The sequence below is a fragment of the Chiloscyllium plagiosum genome, unplaced genomic scaffold, assembly GCF_037043375.1.
Source record: "Chiloscyllium plagiosum isolate Xiang-an unplaced genomic scaffold, Cpla_swu_hap1 HiC_scaffold_7, whole genome shotgun sequence".
NCBI lineage: Eukaryota > Metazoa > Chordata > Chondrichthyes > Orectolobiformes > Hemiscylliidae > Chiloscyllium > Chiloscyllium plagiosum.
In genome coordinates, this window is record NW_028270145.1 from 107,305,925 (window position 1) to 107,322,598 (window position 16,674).

The 16,674-nt window shown below is 43.2% G+C and overlaps 1 protein-coding gene across 2 annotated transcripts in view; it reads right to left on the bottom strand.

Annotated features, from left to right (window-relative positions):
- Positions 1 to 16,674, bottom strand: part of adcy5 (adenylate cyclase 5) — a 424,142-nt gene that overhangs the window by 210,158 nt on the left and 197,310 nt on the right. For both annotated transcript variants that reach the window (XM_087989343.1, XM_043694258.2), the window contains exon 3: positions 6,290 to 6,411. In XM_087989343.1, coding sequence (XP_087845469.1) covers positions 6,290 to 6,411 — 122 coding nt within the window. The remainder of the gene's footprint in view (positions 1 to 6,289; positions 6,412 to 16,674) is intronic.

A 16,674-nucleotide genomic window follows, 5' to 3' on the forward strand; every position in this document is an offset into this window, starting at 1 on the left:
ATGGTCTTAAAGGACATTGCTGCTAGACTGGATCTGCAGCAGGCGATGAAATGACCAAGAAGAGGTAAAGCCATATGTGGCCTAATTCTCACCAATCTGCCTGGCACAGGTACATCCGTCCTTGACAGTATCGGTAAGAGCAACCACTGTACAGTTCCTGTGGAGACAAAGTCCTGCCTTTACACCGAGAATACCATTCAATGTGTTATGTGGCATTATCACTGTTGTAAACGGAATAGGCATTGAATGGATCTAGCAATTCAAGACTGGACATCCATGAGGTGGACATCAGAAGAAGAATTACACTGAATCACAATCTGCAATCTCATGGCCCAGCATATCCACCATTACCATCAAGCCAGGCAATCAATCCTGTTCAATAAAGAGTGCAGGACAGCACTGGGCCCACCTAAAAATGAGGTATCAAGCTGGTGAAGCTACCAAACAGGACTACTGCAGCCCAACTGCAGAAGCAGCAGGTTACAGGACTAAACAATCCCACTACCAATGGATCAGATCTAAGCTCTGCAGTCCTGCCAAACCTGGGCATGACGTTTGGAGATAAAAAAAACTGCATATGCTGGAATCCAAGTAGATTGGCAGGGTGCTGGAAGAACACGCAAGCCAAGCAGCATCAGGAGGTGGAGAAGTCAACATTTTGGGTATAACTCTTCTTCAGGACTAGATGTTGTTGTAGGGGTAGCTCCAGATAATAGATAGGGTGGGTGGGGTGGGGAGAGTAGCAGAATGTCGAGGTAGTGATAGGTGAACTCAGATAGGGGTATGAGCTGGCTTGGCGACGGGAGGGCTGAATCCAATTGGTAGCTGGAAGAAAGTGTCAGTAGGTGGAATGGAAGGGAGGAGGCGGGGCTATAAAGAGTGGAAACTTTATTTTAAAGTTGAGAACTCCGTGTTAGGTCCTCTGGGCTGTAGATGCCCAGGCAGAAGATGAGATGTTGTTTCTTCAAATGTGCAGTCGGATTCACTGTGGTAATGGAGGAGGCTGAGGATGGACATGTCAGAGCGGGAGTGGGAGGGGAATTGAAATGGGCGGTGACCGGCAGATCAGGCTGGCCACTGCAGGCACAGCAAAGATGTTCTGTAAAAAGGACACCTAGTTTACGTTGGATCTCACCAATTTAGAGAAGACTACATCGGGAGCACCGGATACAATAGAATAGTTGGAGGAGATGCAGGTGAACCTCTATCCCACCTGGAAAGACTGTTTTGGGCCCTGGTTGGAGGTGAAGTAAGGTATGTATGGGCAGGTGTTACATCTTTTTTGCTTACAGGGGAAGGTACCAGGGGTTGGTGGAGAGTGTGGCATGAACCAGGCAGTGTCGAAGGGAACAGTCCTTGCGGAAGGCAAGATGTTCTGGGTGGAGAGGTCTAATTTGGAAGGGGTATTTCAGGATGATACATTGGAGTGGAAGCTGGTGGGTTGGTAAGTGAGGACAAGGGGAACCCTATCTTTATTATGTTAGCGGGGGCAGATGTTTAGAGCAATGCAGTGGGGAATAGGCCTTTACCTCATCTACCTCTCCTGTACTTTAGTCAATTTATTTAAATCTCTGTTTCCTTATTATTGCCTTCTCTGCCAAAGGAAATAGTTTTTTCCCAATGAATCAAAATCCTTCAAAATTTTGAACACGTCCGTTAAATCTTCCTTTAATTCAATTCCACTTGTCTATCCAGGGAACCTTAGCATTTCCTTACCCCTCCCCTGCCCCAACACCATTCTCATAGATCTCTTAAATTTTCTAAGGCTGTGACATCCTGCTTAAAACGTAGCACCCAGGATTGGATACAATACTCCAGCCAAGGCCAATGTAATGATTTAGTATGACTTATTTGATTTTACACTCCCATATGCACCATGAACAGATTTATCAACCTGTCCTGTCATCTTCAGAGATGACTGCACATTCACTCCACAGGGCCCTCTGTTTGGGCATATCATGCAGAATTGTGCCATTTATGTTCTATTGCCTTTCCTAATTCTTCCAAACACTTTTTCTTCACTGAGTCGCCCGAGATGGAAACAGAGAGATCAAGAAAAGGGAGGGAGGTGTCCAATATAGACCAAGTGAATTTGAGGGCAGGGTGGAAGTTGTTAGCAAATTCCATGTACTGCTCACTTTCTGGAAGTTGATGGTGAAAAAACACTTTTTCTTCACTGAGTATTCCTCTGCATTATATTTTATGGATCTATGTCCTACCCATTTCAGTGGTAAATGTTCTCCTTAAATTTCTTCCTGAAGTAACTCCACAGAGGCTGGTGTCCCTTCACCAAGTCACTCATTATTTACATATAGAAAGTGCTTGACCTACTGGTCCAGCTCCCTCACATCCAACTCTCAGTGTCAGAATGTTTGACACACCTCTTGTAATCTGTCAGACCAGATGTACAACCCCAATCAGAGAACTCATATTCTATGAGGTCTATCTGGCTGACCTTGTTACAATCACTACATCCTAACCCTTATGCGTCTGAGGATATATGCCAGTCCCTTTTCTTGTGGCACTTTCTGGGGTGTATTTTCTGCACCCGATCAGGTTACTCTGATACGGACAGCATATAATGCACAGGAGCTTGGCTCTTGCACCCAGAGCACCTCAGCAAGAAATTCACTCTCCTCTTCAGACAGCAAAGGCTTTGATGCAGCGAGATCTGCCGTGTCCATCTCAGATTCAGAGGTAACTTCAACACTTGACAGAAAGATAGAACCAAGATTAGAGTGGTGCTGGAAAAGCACAGCAGGTCAGGCAGCATCAAGGAGCAGGAAAATTGACGTTTCGGGCAAAAGCCCTTCATCACGAATCCTGGAGTGCAGTACCTACTTCTGCCTAGGATGGTAGAACTCACAGGTTCTCACAGCCTTTCCAACTGTTCTGAGGAGCAGGGCACATTTTGTTCCCACACCGTTTGTGAGTTAGTGGCTTTCATATGGTCCACGTGCTGTTTCAGGACCATCGCTCTGACCCAAACCTTTTACATCATTGGTCTTGACCTTGCATCAACCAAGTTTCTTACCCATGTAGGGCCATTTTCGTGGTTCCTGCACTAAACCTCATCCTAAATAGTAAACCGTCTCTCTCACTTGGTGGAGTCTAGCGTATGGCACTGGCATTCCTGATGCCATTTCACTCTCACCCCACCCCAGGTCCGGGAAGATCAGATTTAACTTGGTGCAGAGTCTTCTCCTCATTAGCTAGAGCGATGCTAGAGTGATCCCTGTTGTTGATGGGTGTTCCTATAATCAAATAGGAACCAGGAGAGTTTGCTATCTACTGAAGCTGTAGGCTGTTTCTCTAAGCCTGCCTTCAAAGTTTGGACTGCTCTTTCTGCCTGATTATTAGACGATGGATGGCTTGGATCTGTCCTTTTGTGTCGAATTGATTCGACTTCAGGAAATATTCAAATTCCCTGCTGGTGAATGATGCCCTATTATTGACCAGCACTCCCAGGAGTCCGTGTAATGCAAAAGATGCGCACAGTTTTTCTATCGTTGTTCCCATGTTTGTTGAAAGAACTCTATGCACGTCCAACCACCTTGAGTGAGCACCTACAATGACTAAGAACATTGAGCCCATGAAAGGAACTGCACAGTCGAATGTGTAACCGAGTCCAGGGTTTACTTGGCCATTTCCCTGGATATGGAGGAGTTGCTGGTGGTAACTTTTGTCCTTGATGGCACTCTGGGCACTGCCCTATCCACATGGCTATGTTTGCATTCAAGCCTGGCCACAAGACATAAACCTCCTGCGAACATCTTCCTTTTGGAAATCCCTGGATGACCCTAGTGGAGTTCAGACAAGAGTGTGTTACGGGAAAAGCACAGCAGGTTAGGCAGAATCCGAGGAGCAGGAGAATTGACGTTTTGGGCATAAGCCCTTCATCATAAAACTTTCCTGATGGTGTCTGACCTGCTGTGCTTTTCCAGCACCACACTCTTTTGTCTAACCTCCAGCTTCTGCAGTCCTCACTTTCTCCTATTTGAGGTCCAATTGGGCTTCGCTTATAGGTGCTTTTGCATGGTTACATTATTCATCCCATTTACCAACCAATCTCTAAGCATCTCTTTAAGAGTTAAAACAAAGTCACATGCCTCTGCCAGTCACCTAAACCTAGTCAAAAATCTCGATTTGCATTCCCCTGATTCTCGAATTGTTGAATAAAAATGACAGCGTATCAGAATTAAGGGTATTTTAGGGTCATAATATTCCTTAACTAAATCCGTCAACTCGAGAAAGATTTTAATATCTGGCCCCTCAAGAAATGTCAGGCTCCTAATAACTGAAAAAGCTGCAGGTCCACAAGCTGTCAGGAGAATTACTCATTGCTTTTCACCTGCCCCAATGTAATTCACCTGAAAAAAATATCACATTCTAACCACATACTGGACCCAGTCTTTAGCTGCAGAGTCACACGAGTCAAACTTCCCAAGTAATGGCATGATGCCAGAAATGCTTACCCCAACTCAAAGATGACTACTGCAAATTAGTTTCTTCAGGAACTTACTTTACTTTCGTCCCCACTAAATTACCTCCACAGAGGCCAGTATCCTGTCACCAAGTCACATTTTATTTACACATGGAAAGTCCTTGACACTGGTCCAGCTCCCTCAAAGCTAGCTCTCAAAGTGTTAGAACATCTAATACAAATGTTATTATCTGTCAGCCAGGGCTCCCTGATGGGACCAGATTAACAGCCCTAATCAGGGAATTTATATTTGATGAGGTCCACCCAGCTGATTGTTACAATCACGACACTTTCTGTATTCCTCATTGTTTATTATGTCACCAAACTTCTATGTCCGCTGGTTTGAAGATGTGACTTATGGATATATGAAATAGAGGCAGAAGTAGGCCGCTCGGCCCCTCAAGCCTGCTCTACCAGTCTATAAGATTGTGATTGATCTGATTACTCCAGCTTCCCATCTATTTTTCATAACACTTACCTCTTGCTTATGAAGAATCTGCCTTAAATATATTCAGGGACTCTGCTTCCATTGTCTTTTGAAGAATAGAGTTCCAAAGACTCATGACCATGTGCGAGAAATAAAAATTTCCTTATCTCTGTCTTAAGTGGTTATCCCTGATTCTGGATTCATCCACAAGAGAAAATATCTTCTCCAAATCTATCCCGTTAAGGCCAATCATGATCTTCAATGTCTCAATCAACTCATCTGTTAATCTTCTGAAGTCCAGTAGATACAAGCCTTGCAGCAACATTAAATGTTATAGGGTCATAGGGGTCTACAGCGCAAGAAAAGGCCCTTCAGCCCATCAAGTCTGCACCAGTCAAAAGCAACTCACCTAACTATTCTAATCCCATTTTCCAGCACTGAGACGATATATCTTGACAGTGCAAGTGAGCGTTGAAGTACATCTAAACACTTATTAAATATTGTGAAGGTTTCTGCCTCTATTATCCTTACAGGCAATGAGTTTAAGATTCTCACCACAGTCCCAGTGAAAAGAAGTTTCCTTACATCTCACCCTAAATCTCTGCACTTTACCTTAAATCTATCCTATCCTTCAAAACTATAATTGTGAAGTATATCCAAAGCGTAACCTCCCTATTTTATATTCAAATCCACCCTGCAATAAATAACACTCCTTCCTAATTACTTCCTACATCTTTTACAATTCATGCATCATAAAAGCTGTATAATTCTAACAAGGTGAGACAGAATAGATGCAGGAAGGATTCTCTTGATTACCAGGAAATCCAGAACCAGGAGTCACAGTCAAAGGAGAAGGGGCAAACCTTTCAGGACAGAAATGAGGAGAGATTTCTTCAGAGATTGATGAGCCTGTGCAATTCTCTGCCAAAATGTTGAGACCAAAGCATTAAAGACTTTCAAGAAATATGTAGATATAGCTCTTAGGGCTAAAGGATACAGTGTGAAAACGGGAACAGGATACTGAGTTGGATGACCAGCCACAGTCCTATTGAATAGTTAAAGCAAGTTGGAAGGGCGGAATGGCCCACTCCTGCTCCTATTTTCGATGCTTCTAAATTTCTAAGATGCACAGATCCCTCCACATCTGTGAACTCTTCAATCTCACACCATTTAGATAATATGCCTGGCATTACACCCAGGTTCATGGCATAAGTAAACATCGAAAACAGATGTAATCTAATTACCACTCCCTCAGGGGACACAACTGTATACCTCCCTTTGAACTAAAAAAAACAGTCACTGCCTGTTTGGATTCCTCTACAAAGTGCACTGGTATTGATGAACTGGCCGCAGAGGCCAAGTTGAGACGTATTACCTACCTGACGTTGTCATGCTTCTGTATATAAATCTTGTGGAACATCATATCCTCTTGCTTTGCATTAATATCGGCCTTCATCTCCATGGCAACATGCCTCGGAAGTACTGACAACAGAAGACGTTCCTGTATGGGGAGGAGTAATTTAAATGGTCAGACAGATTCAAACACAAAAGATAAATGTCCTCACTTTTGTTCCCAAACATGTTGCAGACACCTGGGATCATAGTCGATGAGTGGTATCTAACCAAAGTTGATTCTATCCATGCAGGCTTCTCAATTAGAAAAGTCCATGAGACAATCTAGAACAGTAAACACATCTGGCTTTGCCCGAATGAGTCACAATTTTTTTGCCCTGTTGTAGGAAGGATGTAATGAAACTGGAGAGGATGCAAAAAGGATTTACAAGGATGTTACCAAGACTTGAGGGTTTGAGCTATAAGGAGAGGATAGATAGTCTGGGACATTTTTCTCTGGAGTGTCGGAGGCTGAAGGGTAATCTTATAAAGGTTTATAAAATCTTGAAATGTATTGTAAGGGGAATAGCCAAGGTCTTTTCCCAAAGGTAGAGAAGTCCAATATTATATGGCATAGGTTTAAAATGAGAGTGGAAAGATTTAAAAAGGTCCTGAGGGGCACCTTTTTCACACAGAGGGTGGTGTGTGTACTGAATGAGCTGCCAAAGGAAGTGGCAGAGGCGAGTAGAATTATAACATTTAAAAGACATTTGGACAGGTACATGGATAAGACAGCTTTAGCGGAATATGGGTCAAAGGCAGGCAAATGGTATGATTCAGTTTAGGAAACCCGGTTGGCATGGATGAGTTGGTCAAAGGATCTATTCTATGAATCTATAATCAAGCTAAGCTGTATCTGGTTGTGAAAAGTGTTTATTTTTATTTACTATTCCTTCAAAGAATGTGGGCATCGCTCTTTGGACCTTGAGAAGGTGGTGGTGAAGTGTATTCTTGAACTGCTTCATTCCATGTGCTGTAGGTAGACCCAGAATCATATTTGGTCGGCGGGGGGGGGAGTTCCAGGATTTTGACTCAGCCATACTGAAGGAACTGCGATAATATTTCCAAGTCAGGATGATGTGCGGCTTGCAGGTGATGAGGTTACCACATGCCTGCTGTCCTTGACTTTCTGGACAGCAGCGATCATGGGTTTGGAAGAGTTTTGGTGAATTTCCATAGTGCATGTTGTAGATGCTACGTCCTGTTGCTACTGAGCGTCAGTGGCGGAGGGAGTAAATATTTGTGGATGTGGTGCCAATCAAGTGACTGCTTTGTCCAGAATGGTGTTGAGCTTTGTGAGCCTTGTTGGAGCTGTCCTCACCCAGAGGCTAGTGAGAACTCCATCACACTACTGACTTGTGCCTTGTAGACAGTGGATCGGCTTTGGGGAGGAAGGGGTGGGGTTCAGGAGGTGAGTTATTTGCTGCAAGATTCCTACCCACTGACCAGCTCTTAAAATAATATATATTATATTGCATGTTTCATGACCTCAGCAGGACCCAGAGAGTTTCACAGCCAATCAAGTTTATTTTGTAATGTAGTCTCTGCTGATATGTAGAAAACACTGCAGTCTTTACGTAAAAGCTACATACTGTGGATGCTGGAACTCTGAAACAAACACAGAAAGAAACTCAACAGATCTGGCAGCATCTCATATGACTCTTCAGTAAATACATATACAACAGAATCCCACAAACAAGTATGTAATAATGAGCAGAGTTAAAAATCACACAATACCAGGTTATAGTCCAACGGGTTTATTTAGAAACACTAGCTTCAACCACCTGATGAAGGGGCAGCACTCCGAAAGCTAGTGCTTCCAAATAAACCTGTTGGATGATAACCTCGTGTTGTGTGACTTTTAACTTTGTCCACCCCAGTCCAACACCGGCATCTCCAAATCATAATGAGCAGACAGTTTGGTTTAGATGACAATGGACAGGACATTGGGCTGGACTCTGCCATTTGTCCATTAAATTACTATCTTTCAAAAACACTTTTTATTTATCATTTACTGGATAGAAATAGGCCAATCCGCTAAGTGTGTTTATGTTGATGCATATGCACCACACAAATCTCTTTGCACTAACTTTCATCTCACCCATTAATATATCCTTCCAGCCCTTTCTCCTTCTTGTGTATATCCTCAAATGCATGGGTGCAGGGCTGATTAGCTTTGATGGTCTGCACATGGTCTAGATTAGTGCTGACAGTGCAAGTTTGATTCCTCTTCTAGCTCTGTTTGACTTGAGACCTGTCTCCTTGCCCTAAGTCGAGAAGACAATGGCAAAACACCACCGACAAAACCATGCCAGGAAAATGGTTCAAGATGAGCATCAAGTGACAATGGGCCAAGTACCAGCTCTCAGGGCAGAATAAACGTGGGAATGGAATAAATACATCCATTTTATTTGCTTTAACTACTGCCTGTGATTACAAGTTCCACATCCTAACCACTCTCTCGATTAAAAAAAATCCTCAAGGTTTCCTTATTGAAATGAGCGGTACGATCAGATGAAATGATCAGATCTACCAAATCATCCATCAGCTCTTTCTCTGTCTCAACTTCATCAGTTTTTCCCGATATAATCTCCCAGTTCTAGTATCGGTCCTGGAAACCTCTGTCACATTATCTCCCAACACCCCTCTATCTCTTTTGTAAAAGCAGTGGACAGTATGCCAAGTGTGGCCTCAACAAGACTGCACTATTTATTACACTATATCGGCTGCAAAGTGCTTCAGGATACACACTGAGGTCATGAAAGTTCTTATCTCATTCTTAAATGAAGGCAAAACACTGTGATTACTGTAAATCTGAAACAAGCACACAGAATGCTGGAGAAACTCAGCAGACATGGCAGCATCCATGAAGAGAGAAAGAAATCAATCAGTTCTGAAGAGTCATACCAGGTCTGAAATGTTAACTTGCTTCTCTCTCCACAAATGCTGCCAGGGCTGTTGAGTTCCTGCAGCATTCTCTGTGTTTGCTATCTTTTTCTTTCTGTCGATGTAATGGGTGTTGATGAGGAATTGTTCCTCCTTGGGCATCTATACTGACTATTCAGCAGTTCATATGGTTCAAGGTGAGCTTGCCAATTGCATACAAAATTAGCTTGACAGTAGGAGATAGAGGGTGGTGGTGGAGGGTTGTTTTTCGGACTGGAGGCCTTTGATGACAGTGGTGTTCAACAGGGATCGGTATTGGGTCCACTTTTGTTTGTCGTTTATATAAATGATTTGGCTGATAATTTCGGAGGCATGGTTATAAGTTTGCAGTTGACACCAAAATCTGTGGTATAGTTGAGGGTGAAGAAGGTTACCTAAGAGTGCAAAGAGATCTTGATTAATTGGGTCAATAGGCTGCGGAGTGGCAAATGGAGTTTAATTTGAATAAATGCGAGCTCTTAAACTATGGTGAAACAAACAAAGGCAGTGCTTTTACAATTAATGGTTGGGTCCTGGGTAGTGTTGTTGAACACAGAGACCTGGAGGTTCAGGTACATAGTTCTTTGAAGTTCGTGTCACACGTAGACAGGGTTAAGAAAGCATTTAACAAGCTGACCTTCATTGCTCAGACCTTTGAGCATAGGAATTGAGAAGTCACACTGAGGTTGTGCTGATGTTGGTGAGACCTTCTCTGGAGTACTTTGTGCAGTTCTGATCGCCCTGTTATAGGAAGGATATAATTAATTTGGAGAGGGTTCAGGAAAGATTTACCAGGATGTTGCCAGGAATGGAGGGTTTGAGTTATAAAGACAGCTGGGATGTTTTTCACTGGAGCGTGGAAGTTTGAGGGGTGACGTGATAGAGGTTTATAAAATCATTTAGGGCAAAGATAAGGTGAATAGCACCTAGGGTGGGGAGTTCAAAACGAGAGGGCATATTTTTAAGGTGAGAAGAGAAACATTTAAGAAGGCCGATGTTTTTTCAGAGTGTGGTTCATATGTGGAATGAACTGCCACAGGAAGTAGTGGATGCAGATAGTTACAACATTTAAAAGATATTTGGATAAGTACATGAATAGGAAAGGTTTGCAGGGATATGGGCCAAATGCAGGCAAGTGAGACTAGTTTGGTTTGGGAACACGGTTGGCATGGACCAGTTGGATTGAAAGCTCAGTTTCCAAGCTATATGACTCAATGATCAGGAGTCGTGAATCTTCGCAGATTTGATGCTTTCCCAATTCAGATTCTTGCTGAAAATGTGTTGCTGGAACAGGAGAGCAGGAGGTCAGGCAGCATCCAGGGAACAGGAGAATCGACGTTTCGGGCATCAGGATTCCTGAAGAAGGGCTTATGCCCGAAACGTCGATTCTCCTGTTCCCTGGATGCTGCCTGACCTGCTGCGCTGTTCCAGCAACACATTTTCAGCTCTGATCTCCAGCATCTGCAGACCTCACTTTCTCCTCAATTCAGATTCTTGTCCACCTCTCACACCTGAATTACAGGTTGACCTTTTTTAAGAGTTAAATGTTTCATCGTATGCTCATTTAACTTATCCAGAAGAGGCTTTCAAGGAATATTCATTATTCATTCATCATACATGTAATTTATGAATTATTCAGGTACTTAGCACAATTAGCAACACCCACTTTTCCCTCTGTGTACTACAGTTTACTGATAATTAAACCTTGTTGCTCAAAAGAAACCCTGAATTAATCAACAACTTCAAATGATCAAGTGGAGACTTTTTTTTAAGATAAGGCCAATATAATGTCGAATTATGTTTTAATGTCTAATTAAGCATCTTCAAATCTTTATGTTCCTCAGCTAACAAACTACGCAATCAGGTCCCCACACTGACTCGCTCTCCAACCCCCAACCTTTGTAGCGATTTTCCCCAATAAAACCCTGAGCCTCATCCATCTTCAGCACCAACTTCGCTCCCTGCTCTCCTCTGCCAAAACTACTCACTATTGCATGCGCACCATGGGAAGCAAAGACAACGTTTTCATTATCAACCATCTCCCACCTCTCTCTCCCCTTATCTCTACCATCATGTGTCCAGAGCTTACGGACGTCTTAGATTGAGACCATCTAATCATCTACCCCCTGCCACATCCCTCCGCTTCCTGAGTCCAGCAAATTAAGATGTACCTAAGGTTCTTCCTTGCACTGGGCTCAGGTTTCCTCCAGCACTCTCCTCATCCTCTTTCCTGCGCTCACAATGTTAATGAAATCCTGCTGTTCTGATTGCCCCAGTCCTCCCTAACTGATGACCACCTAACTCCCCTTTCTGGTCCCCATGTTGGCTGATGTGGTTCATCGTTTCCTCTCCTCAGGTACCATTCTCTTTCCCTTTAAATTTGCAGCTACTAGCCTCCTTCTTCAATGACCTAGCAAACTACATTTTTTAAATTCTTCTGTGGGATGCGGACATTGCTAGCAAGGCCAGCATTTGTTACCTAGGCTCTCCAGTCCATTTCAGAGGGCAGTTAGGAGAAGCAAGGATTATGGGAAAACATAGGAAAGTGGATGTGAGGAATGTCGTCTGATCAGACATAATCCTATTGAATGGTGGAGCAGGTTCAAGGAGCCAAATGGCCTACACTTGTTCCTATTTCTTATGGTCTTACTTCAGCACTTGCATTTCCACCTACATTTGTATCATCTGCAAACCTGGCTACATCACATGCACTTTCCTCATTCAAATCATGAAGGGCATGGATAGGATAAATAGACGAAGTCATTTCCCTGGGATGGGCGAGTCCAGAACTAGAGGGCACAGGTTTAGGGTGAGAGGGGAAAGATATAAATGAGACTTAAGGGGCAACTTTTTCATGCAGCGGGTGGTACGTGTATGGAATGAACTGCCAGAGAAAGTGGAGGAGGCTGGTACAATTGCAACATTTAAAAGGCATCTGGATAGGTATATGAATAGGAAGGGTTTAAAGGGATATGGGCTGGGTGCTGGCAAGTGGGACTAGCTTAGGTCGGCATGAATGAGTTAGACCAAAGGGTCTGTTTCCGTGCTGTACATCTCTATGTCTCTATAACTTTAAGTCATTAATATATTGTGACTAATTGTGGTCCCTGCACAGACTGTTAAATCTTTCTGTTAGTTACAGGTTGTCATCCAGCTTATTCCAACACTCAGTCTTCTATTGATTAGCTAATTGTCTATCTATGCTAATATACCACCTCCAAAACCACAGATTCTTACCTTATCAAGTAGCCTAACTTGTGATACCTTATCAAACGCCTTCTGAGATGACATCCACTTCTTCCCTCTTATCTACCTCCCTGTTTCCTCCTACAAACTTCCAATAAATTTGTCAGGCATGATTTCCTCCTGATGAAGCCATGCTGTCTCTGCTTGATCATTATATGTATTTCTAAATCGTGTTTCTATATCATTTATAATAGGCTCTAACGTTTTCCCAATAACAGACACAGGTATGAAGCTACCTGTCTGAAAGTTACCTGTTTCTCATCTCCTACCCTTTTCAAATAAAGATGCCACTTTGATCGTTTTGCAATCCTTTGGTACTTTTTCAGTATTTGAGGATTCCTGCAAGATTACTACCAGTACATCCATTATCTCTGCAGCTTCCTTTTGTAATACTTCCCTGAAGGTGGCCAGGAAATTTGAAACAATTATTAAGAAGGCATATATATGGGTTTATAAATAGAGGCATATTGTATAAAAGCAAGGAAATGATGCTACGCCTCTACAAAATCATTGGTCATAATACATTTGCTGAAAAATGTGTTGCTGGAAAAGCGCTGCAGGTCAGGCAGCATCCGAGGAGCAGGAGAATCGACGTTTCGGGCATAAGCCCTTCTTCATAATACTTTTGGAATATTGTGGTTAGTTTTGGGCACCTTATTTAAAAAAAAGGATATTAAAGCCCTGGAGACAGTTCAAAAGAGATTTACTAGAAACATACTCAGAATGATGGATTTTAGATACAAGGAAAGAGTCAAGAAATTGGGCTTATTCTCCTTGGAACCGAGAAGATTAGGAGGTGACTTTATGAACAATTTTGGCAGGGTAAAGAAGGGCATTATGTTTCCACTAGTTGGTATGTCAGTAGTTAGAGATTAAGACTTCAAGACTGTCAGCAAGAGCTAGGAGTGAGATGAAGAGAAACTTGTTTACTGAGAGAGTTGTTAAGACTTGGAATGTGCTGCCTGGGAGAGTGGTGGAGGCAGATTCCATACAAAGTTTCAAAAGAGAGCTGGATATGTTTGCAAGGGATGAATTTAGAATGCTACGAAAATAGGGTTGGAGAATGGGACCAAATGGTAGCTCTTTCAGGAGCCAGTACAGATACAATGGGTCGAATGACTTCTCTCTGTACTGTGAAATTCTATGATTCTAATATCCTTGGATGAATCCCGTCAGGTCCAGGGCATATATTCAGTCTTTCGCCTCATTACTTGTACTTTTTTACTCTAGTGACCATGAAACAACCACTGATTGCAATAAAAAGGCATCTGGTTCACCAACGCTGCTTTGGGAATGAAATCTGCCATTCTTAGCAGGTCTGGCCTAGATATGATTCCAGTCTCACACCAATGTGGTTAACTCTTAATTGCCCTCTGAAATAACACTGGCAAGTTGAATTACTCAGTTGAAGGGCCGTTAGGGATGGGAAACAAACGTTGGTCTTGCCTATGATCCCACGTCCCATGAAAGAATCCTCGCACCCAACAATCTCAAAAATCTCTGTATTCCTGCAATTCTGTTCATTTCTGAATCATTGCCTTACACTGCTGCAGTAATAGCAATCATACCTTGAGTCTGGAATTCCCTTCTTCAACCACTCAGCCTCTCTAACACTGCATCTCTTTAAAGGTGCTTCTTAAAAGCTACTTCACCTGTCCTAGTATCTCTTTCTTTGGCTCAGTGTCAGTTCTTAACTAATTACACTTCTGAATATTTTGCTCAGTTCTGGGCAATACATAAATGCAAGCTATGGTGGTTGTGGCACTTGCAACACTCCATTGCCAGCTCACTGACCTGACTCTATTTGCTGACGATAGTCCCTTCCTCAATCCTTCCTAACTTCGATGGGAGAGTTCAACCTCAATTTTGACATTTCATCTCCCAGTTGAGAGCATGCTCACCCCTGAGTCAGAGGTTCATAGAAACATAGAATCCCTACAGTGTGGAAGCACACCATTCAGCCCATTGAGTCCACACCAACCCTCTGAAAAGCATCCAACTCAGACCCACCGCTGTAACCCTGCATTTCCCATGGCTAATCCACCTAGCTTGCACATCCTTGGACACTATGGGCAATCTAGCATGGCCAATCCATCTGACCTGCACATCTTTGGACTATGGGAGAAACCCACACAGACAGGGGGAGAATGACTTTACGCAGTTATCCAAATCAAAACTGGGTCCCTGATGCTGTGCTAACCATTGAGCCACCGCACCGTCCTTGAATCGATCCCACTGCAGGGAATTCTAACAGGACCAGACAGAGAGAACAGAGGAAGAATATTTCGGATGACCAAGGAGACCAGAACCAGGGGTCATATTTTAAGGATCCAGGAAGGCCACTGAGGACTGAGGAGAAATTTCTTCACCTCAGAGAATGGTGAGCCTGTGGAATTCTCTGCCACAGAAAGCAATTGAGGCCAAAACATTGAATGTTTCCAAGAAGGAGTTAGATATAGTTCTTAGGACTAAAGGAATCAAAGGGTATGGGGAAGAAGGGAACAGGATGCTGAGTTGGATGATCAGCCATGATCGACTGAATGGCGGAGCAGGCTGGAAGGGGCTGAATGGCCTCCTCTTGCTCATATTTTCTACGTTTCTACTTAAGTACATGGTTTGGGCTGACATTGCAACGCAGTACTGAGGGAGTGCTTCCCCTTCACAGATGTAGCTTCTCAGAAAGCTATTAAACATAAATCCTGTCTGGCCTCTTAGCAAAAAAATTACTGTTGACACTATTTCAAAGTAAAGGTGGCAAGTTCTCGTTTGTACCCTGGTGAATAATTATGTCTGAGTAACAAGATTATGTGGCCCTGATAACATTCCTGTTTGAGGAAGCTTACTGTGCAGCGAACTGGAAATTATATGTCTTTAAATTCATTCATGGGATGTGGATGTCATTTGCTGGGCCAGCCTTTATTCCCTGTGTCTAGTTGTCCTTGAGGTAGTGGTGGGCTGTCTATTGAACCACTGCAGTCCACGTGCTATCAGTGGACCTGCATTAGTACACTCTAAGAAGTACTTCATTAGCTATTTGGCGCTTTGGAATGCCCTGCGATCATGATAGGTGCTATACAAATGCAAGGTGCGAGGTTTTATTGCTGTCATTATGGTCTGCACACAAATGTAATAGAACATAGAACATAGAACATAGAACAGTACAGCACAGAACAGGCCCTTCAGCCCACGATATTGTGCCGAACACTGATCCTCATGTAAGGTAAACCTAATGTACGAACCCTCAAATTTCTGTGACCATACGCATGTCCAGCAGTCTCTTAAATATCCCCAATGACCTCGCTTCCACAACTGCTGCTGGTAACGCTTTCCATGCTCTCACAACTCTCTGCGTAAAGAACCCGCCTCTGACAACCCCTCTATACTTTCCGCCAAACAGCTTAAAACTATGACCCCTTGTGTTAACAATTTCTGTCCTGGGAAAAAGTCTCTGGCTATCAACTCTATCTATGCCTCTCATTATCTTGTACACCTCAATTAGGTCCCCTCTCTTCCTTCTTTTTTCCAATGATAAAAGTCTGAGCTTAGTCAACCTCTCTTCGTAAGATAAGCCCTCCATTCCAGGCAGCATCCTGGTAAACCTCCTCTGAACCCTCTCCAAAGCATCCACATCTTTCCTATAATAGGGCGACCAAAACTGGACGCAGTATTCCAAGTGCGGTCTAACCAAAGTTTTATCGAGCTGCAACAAGATCTCACGACTCTTAAACTCAATCCCCGTTAATGAAAGCCAAAACACTATATGCTTTCTTAACAACCCTGTCCACTTGGTGGCAATTTTAAGGGATCTATGTACCTGCACACCAAGATCCCGCTGTTCCTCCACACTGCCAAGAATCCTATCCTTAATCCTGTACTCAACTTTCAAGTTCGACCTTCCAAAATGCATCACTTCGCATTATCCAGGTTGAACTCCATCTGCCACCTCTCAGCCCATCTCTGCATCCTGTCAATGTCCCGCTGCAGCCTACAACAGTCCTCTATACTGTCAACGACACCTCCAACCTTTGTGTCGTCTGCAAACTTGCTAACCCATTCTTCAATCTCCTCATCCAAGTCATTAATAAAAATTAAAAAGAGTAGAGGCCGAAGAACAGAGCCCTGTGGAACACCACTCACTTCCAGGCAAAATACTTTCCTTCCACTACCAATCGCTGTCTTCTGTCGACCAGCCAATTCTGTA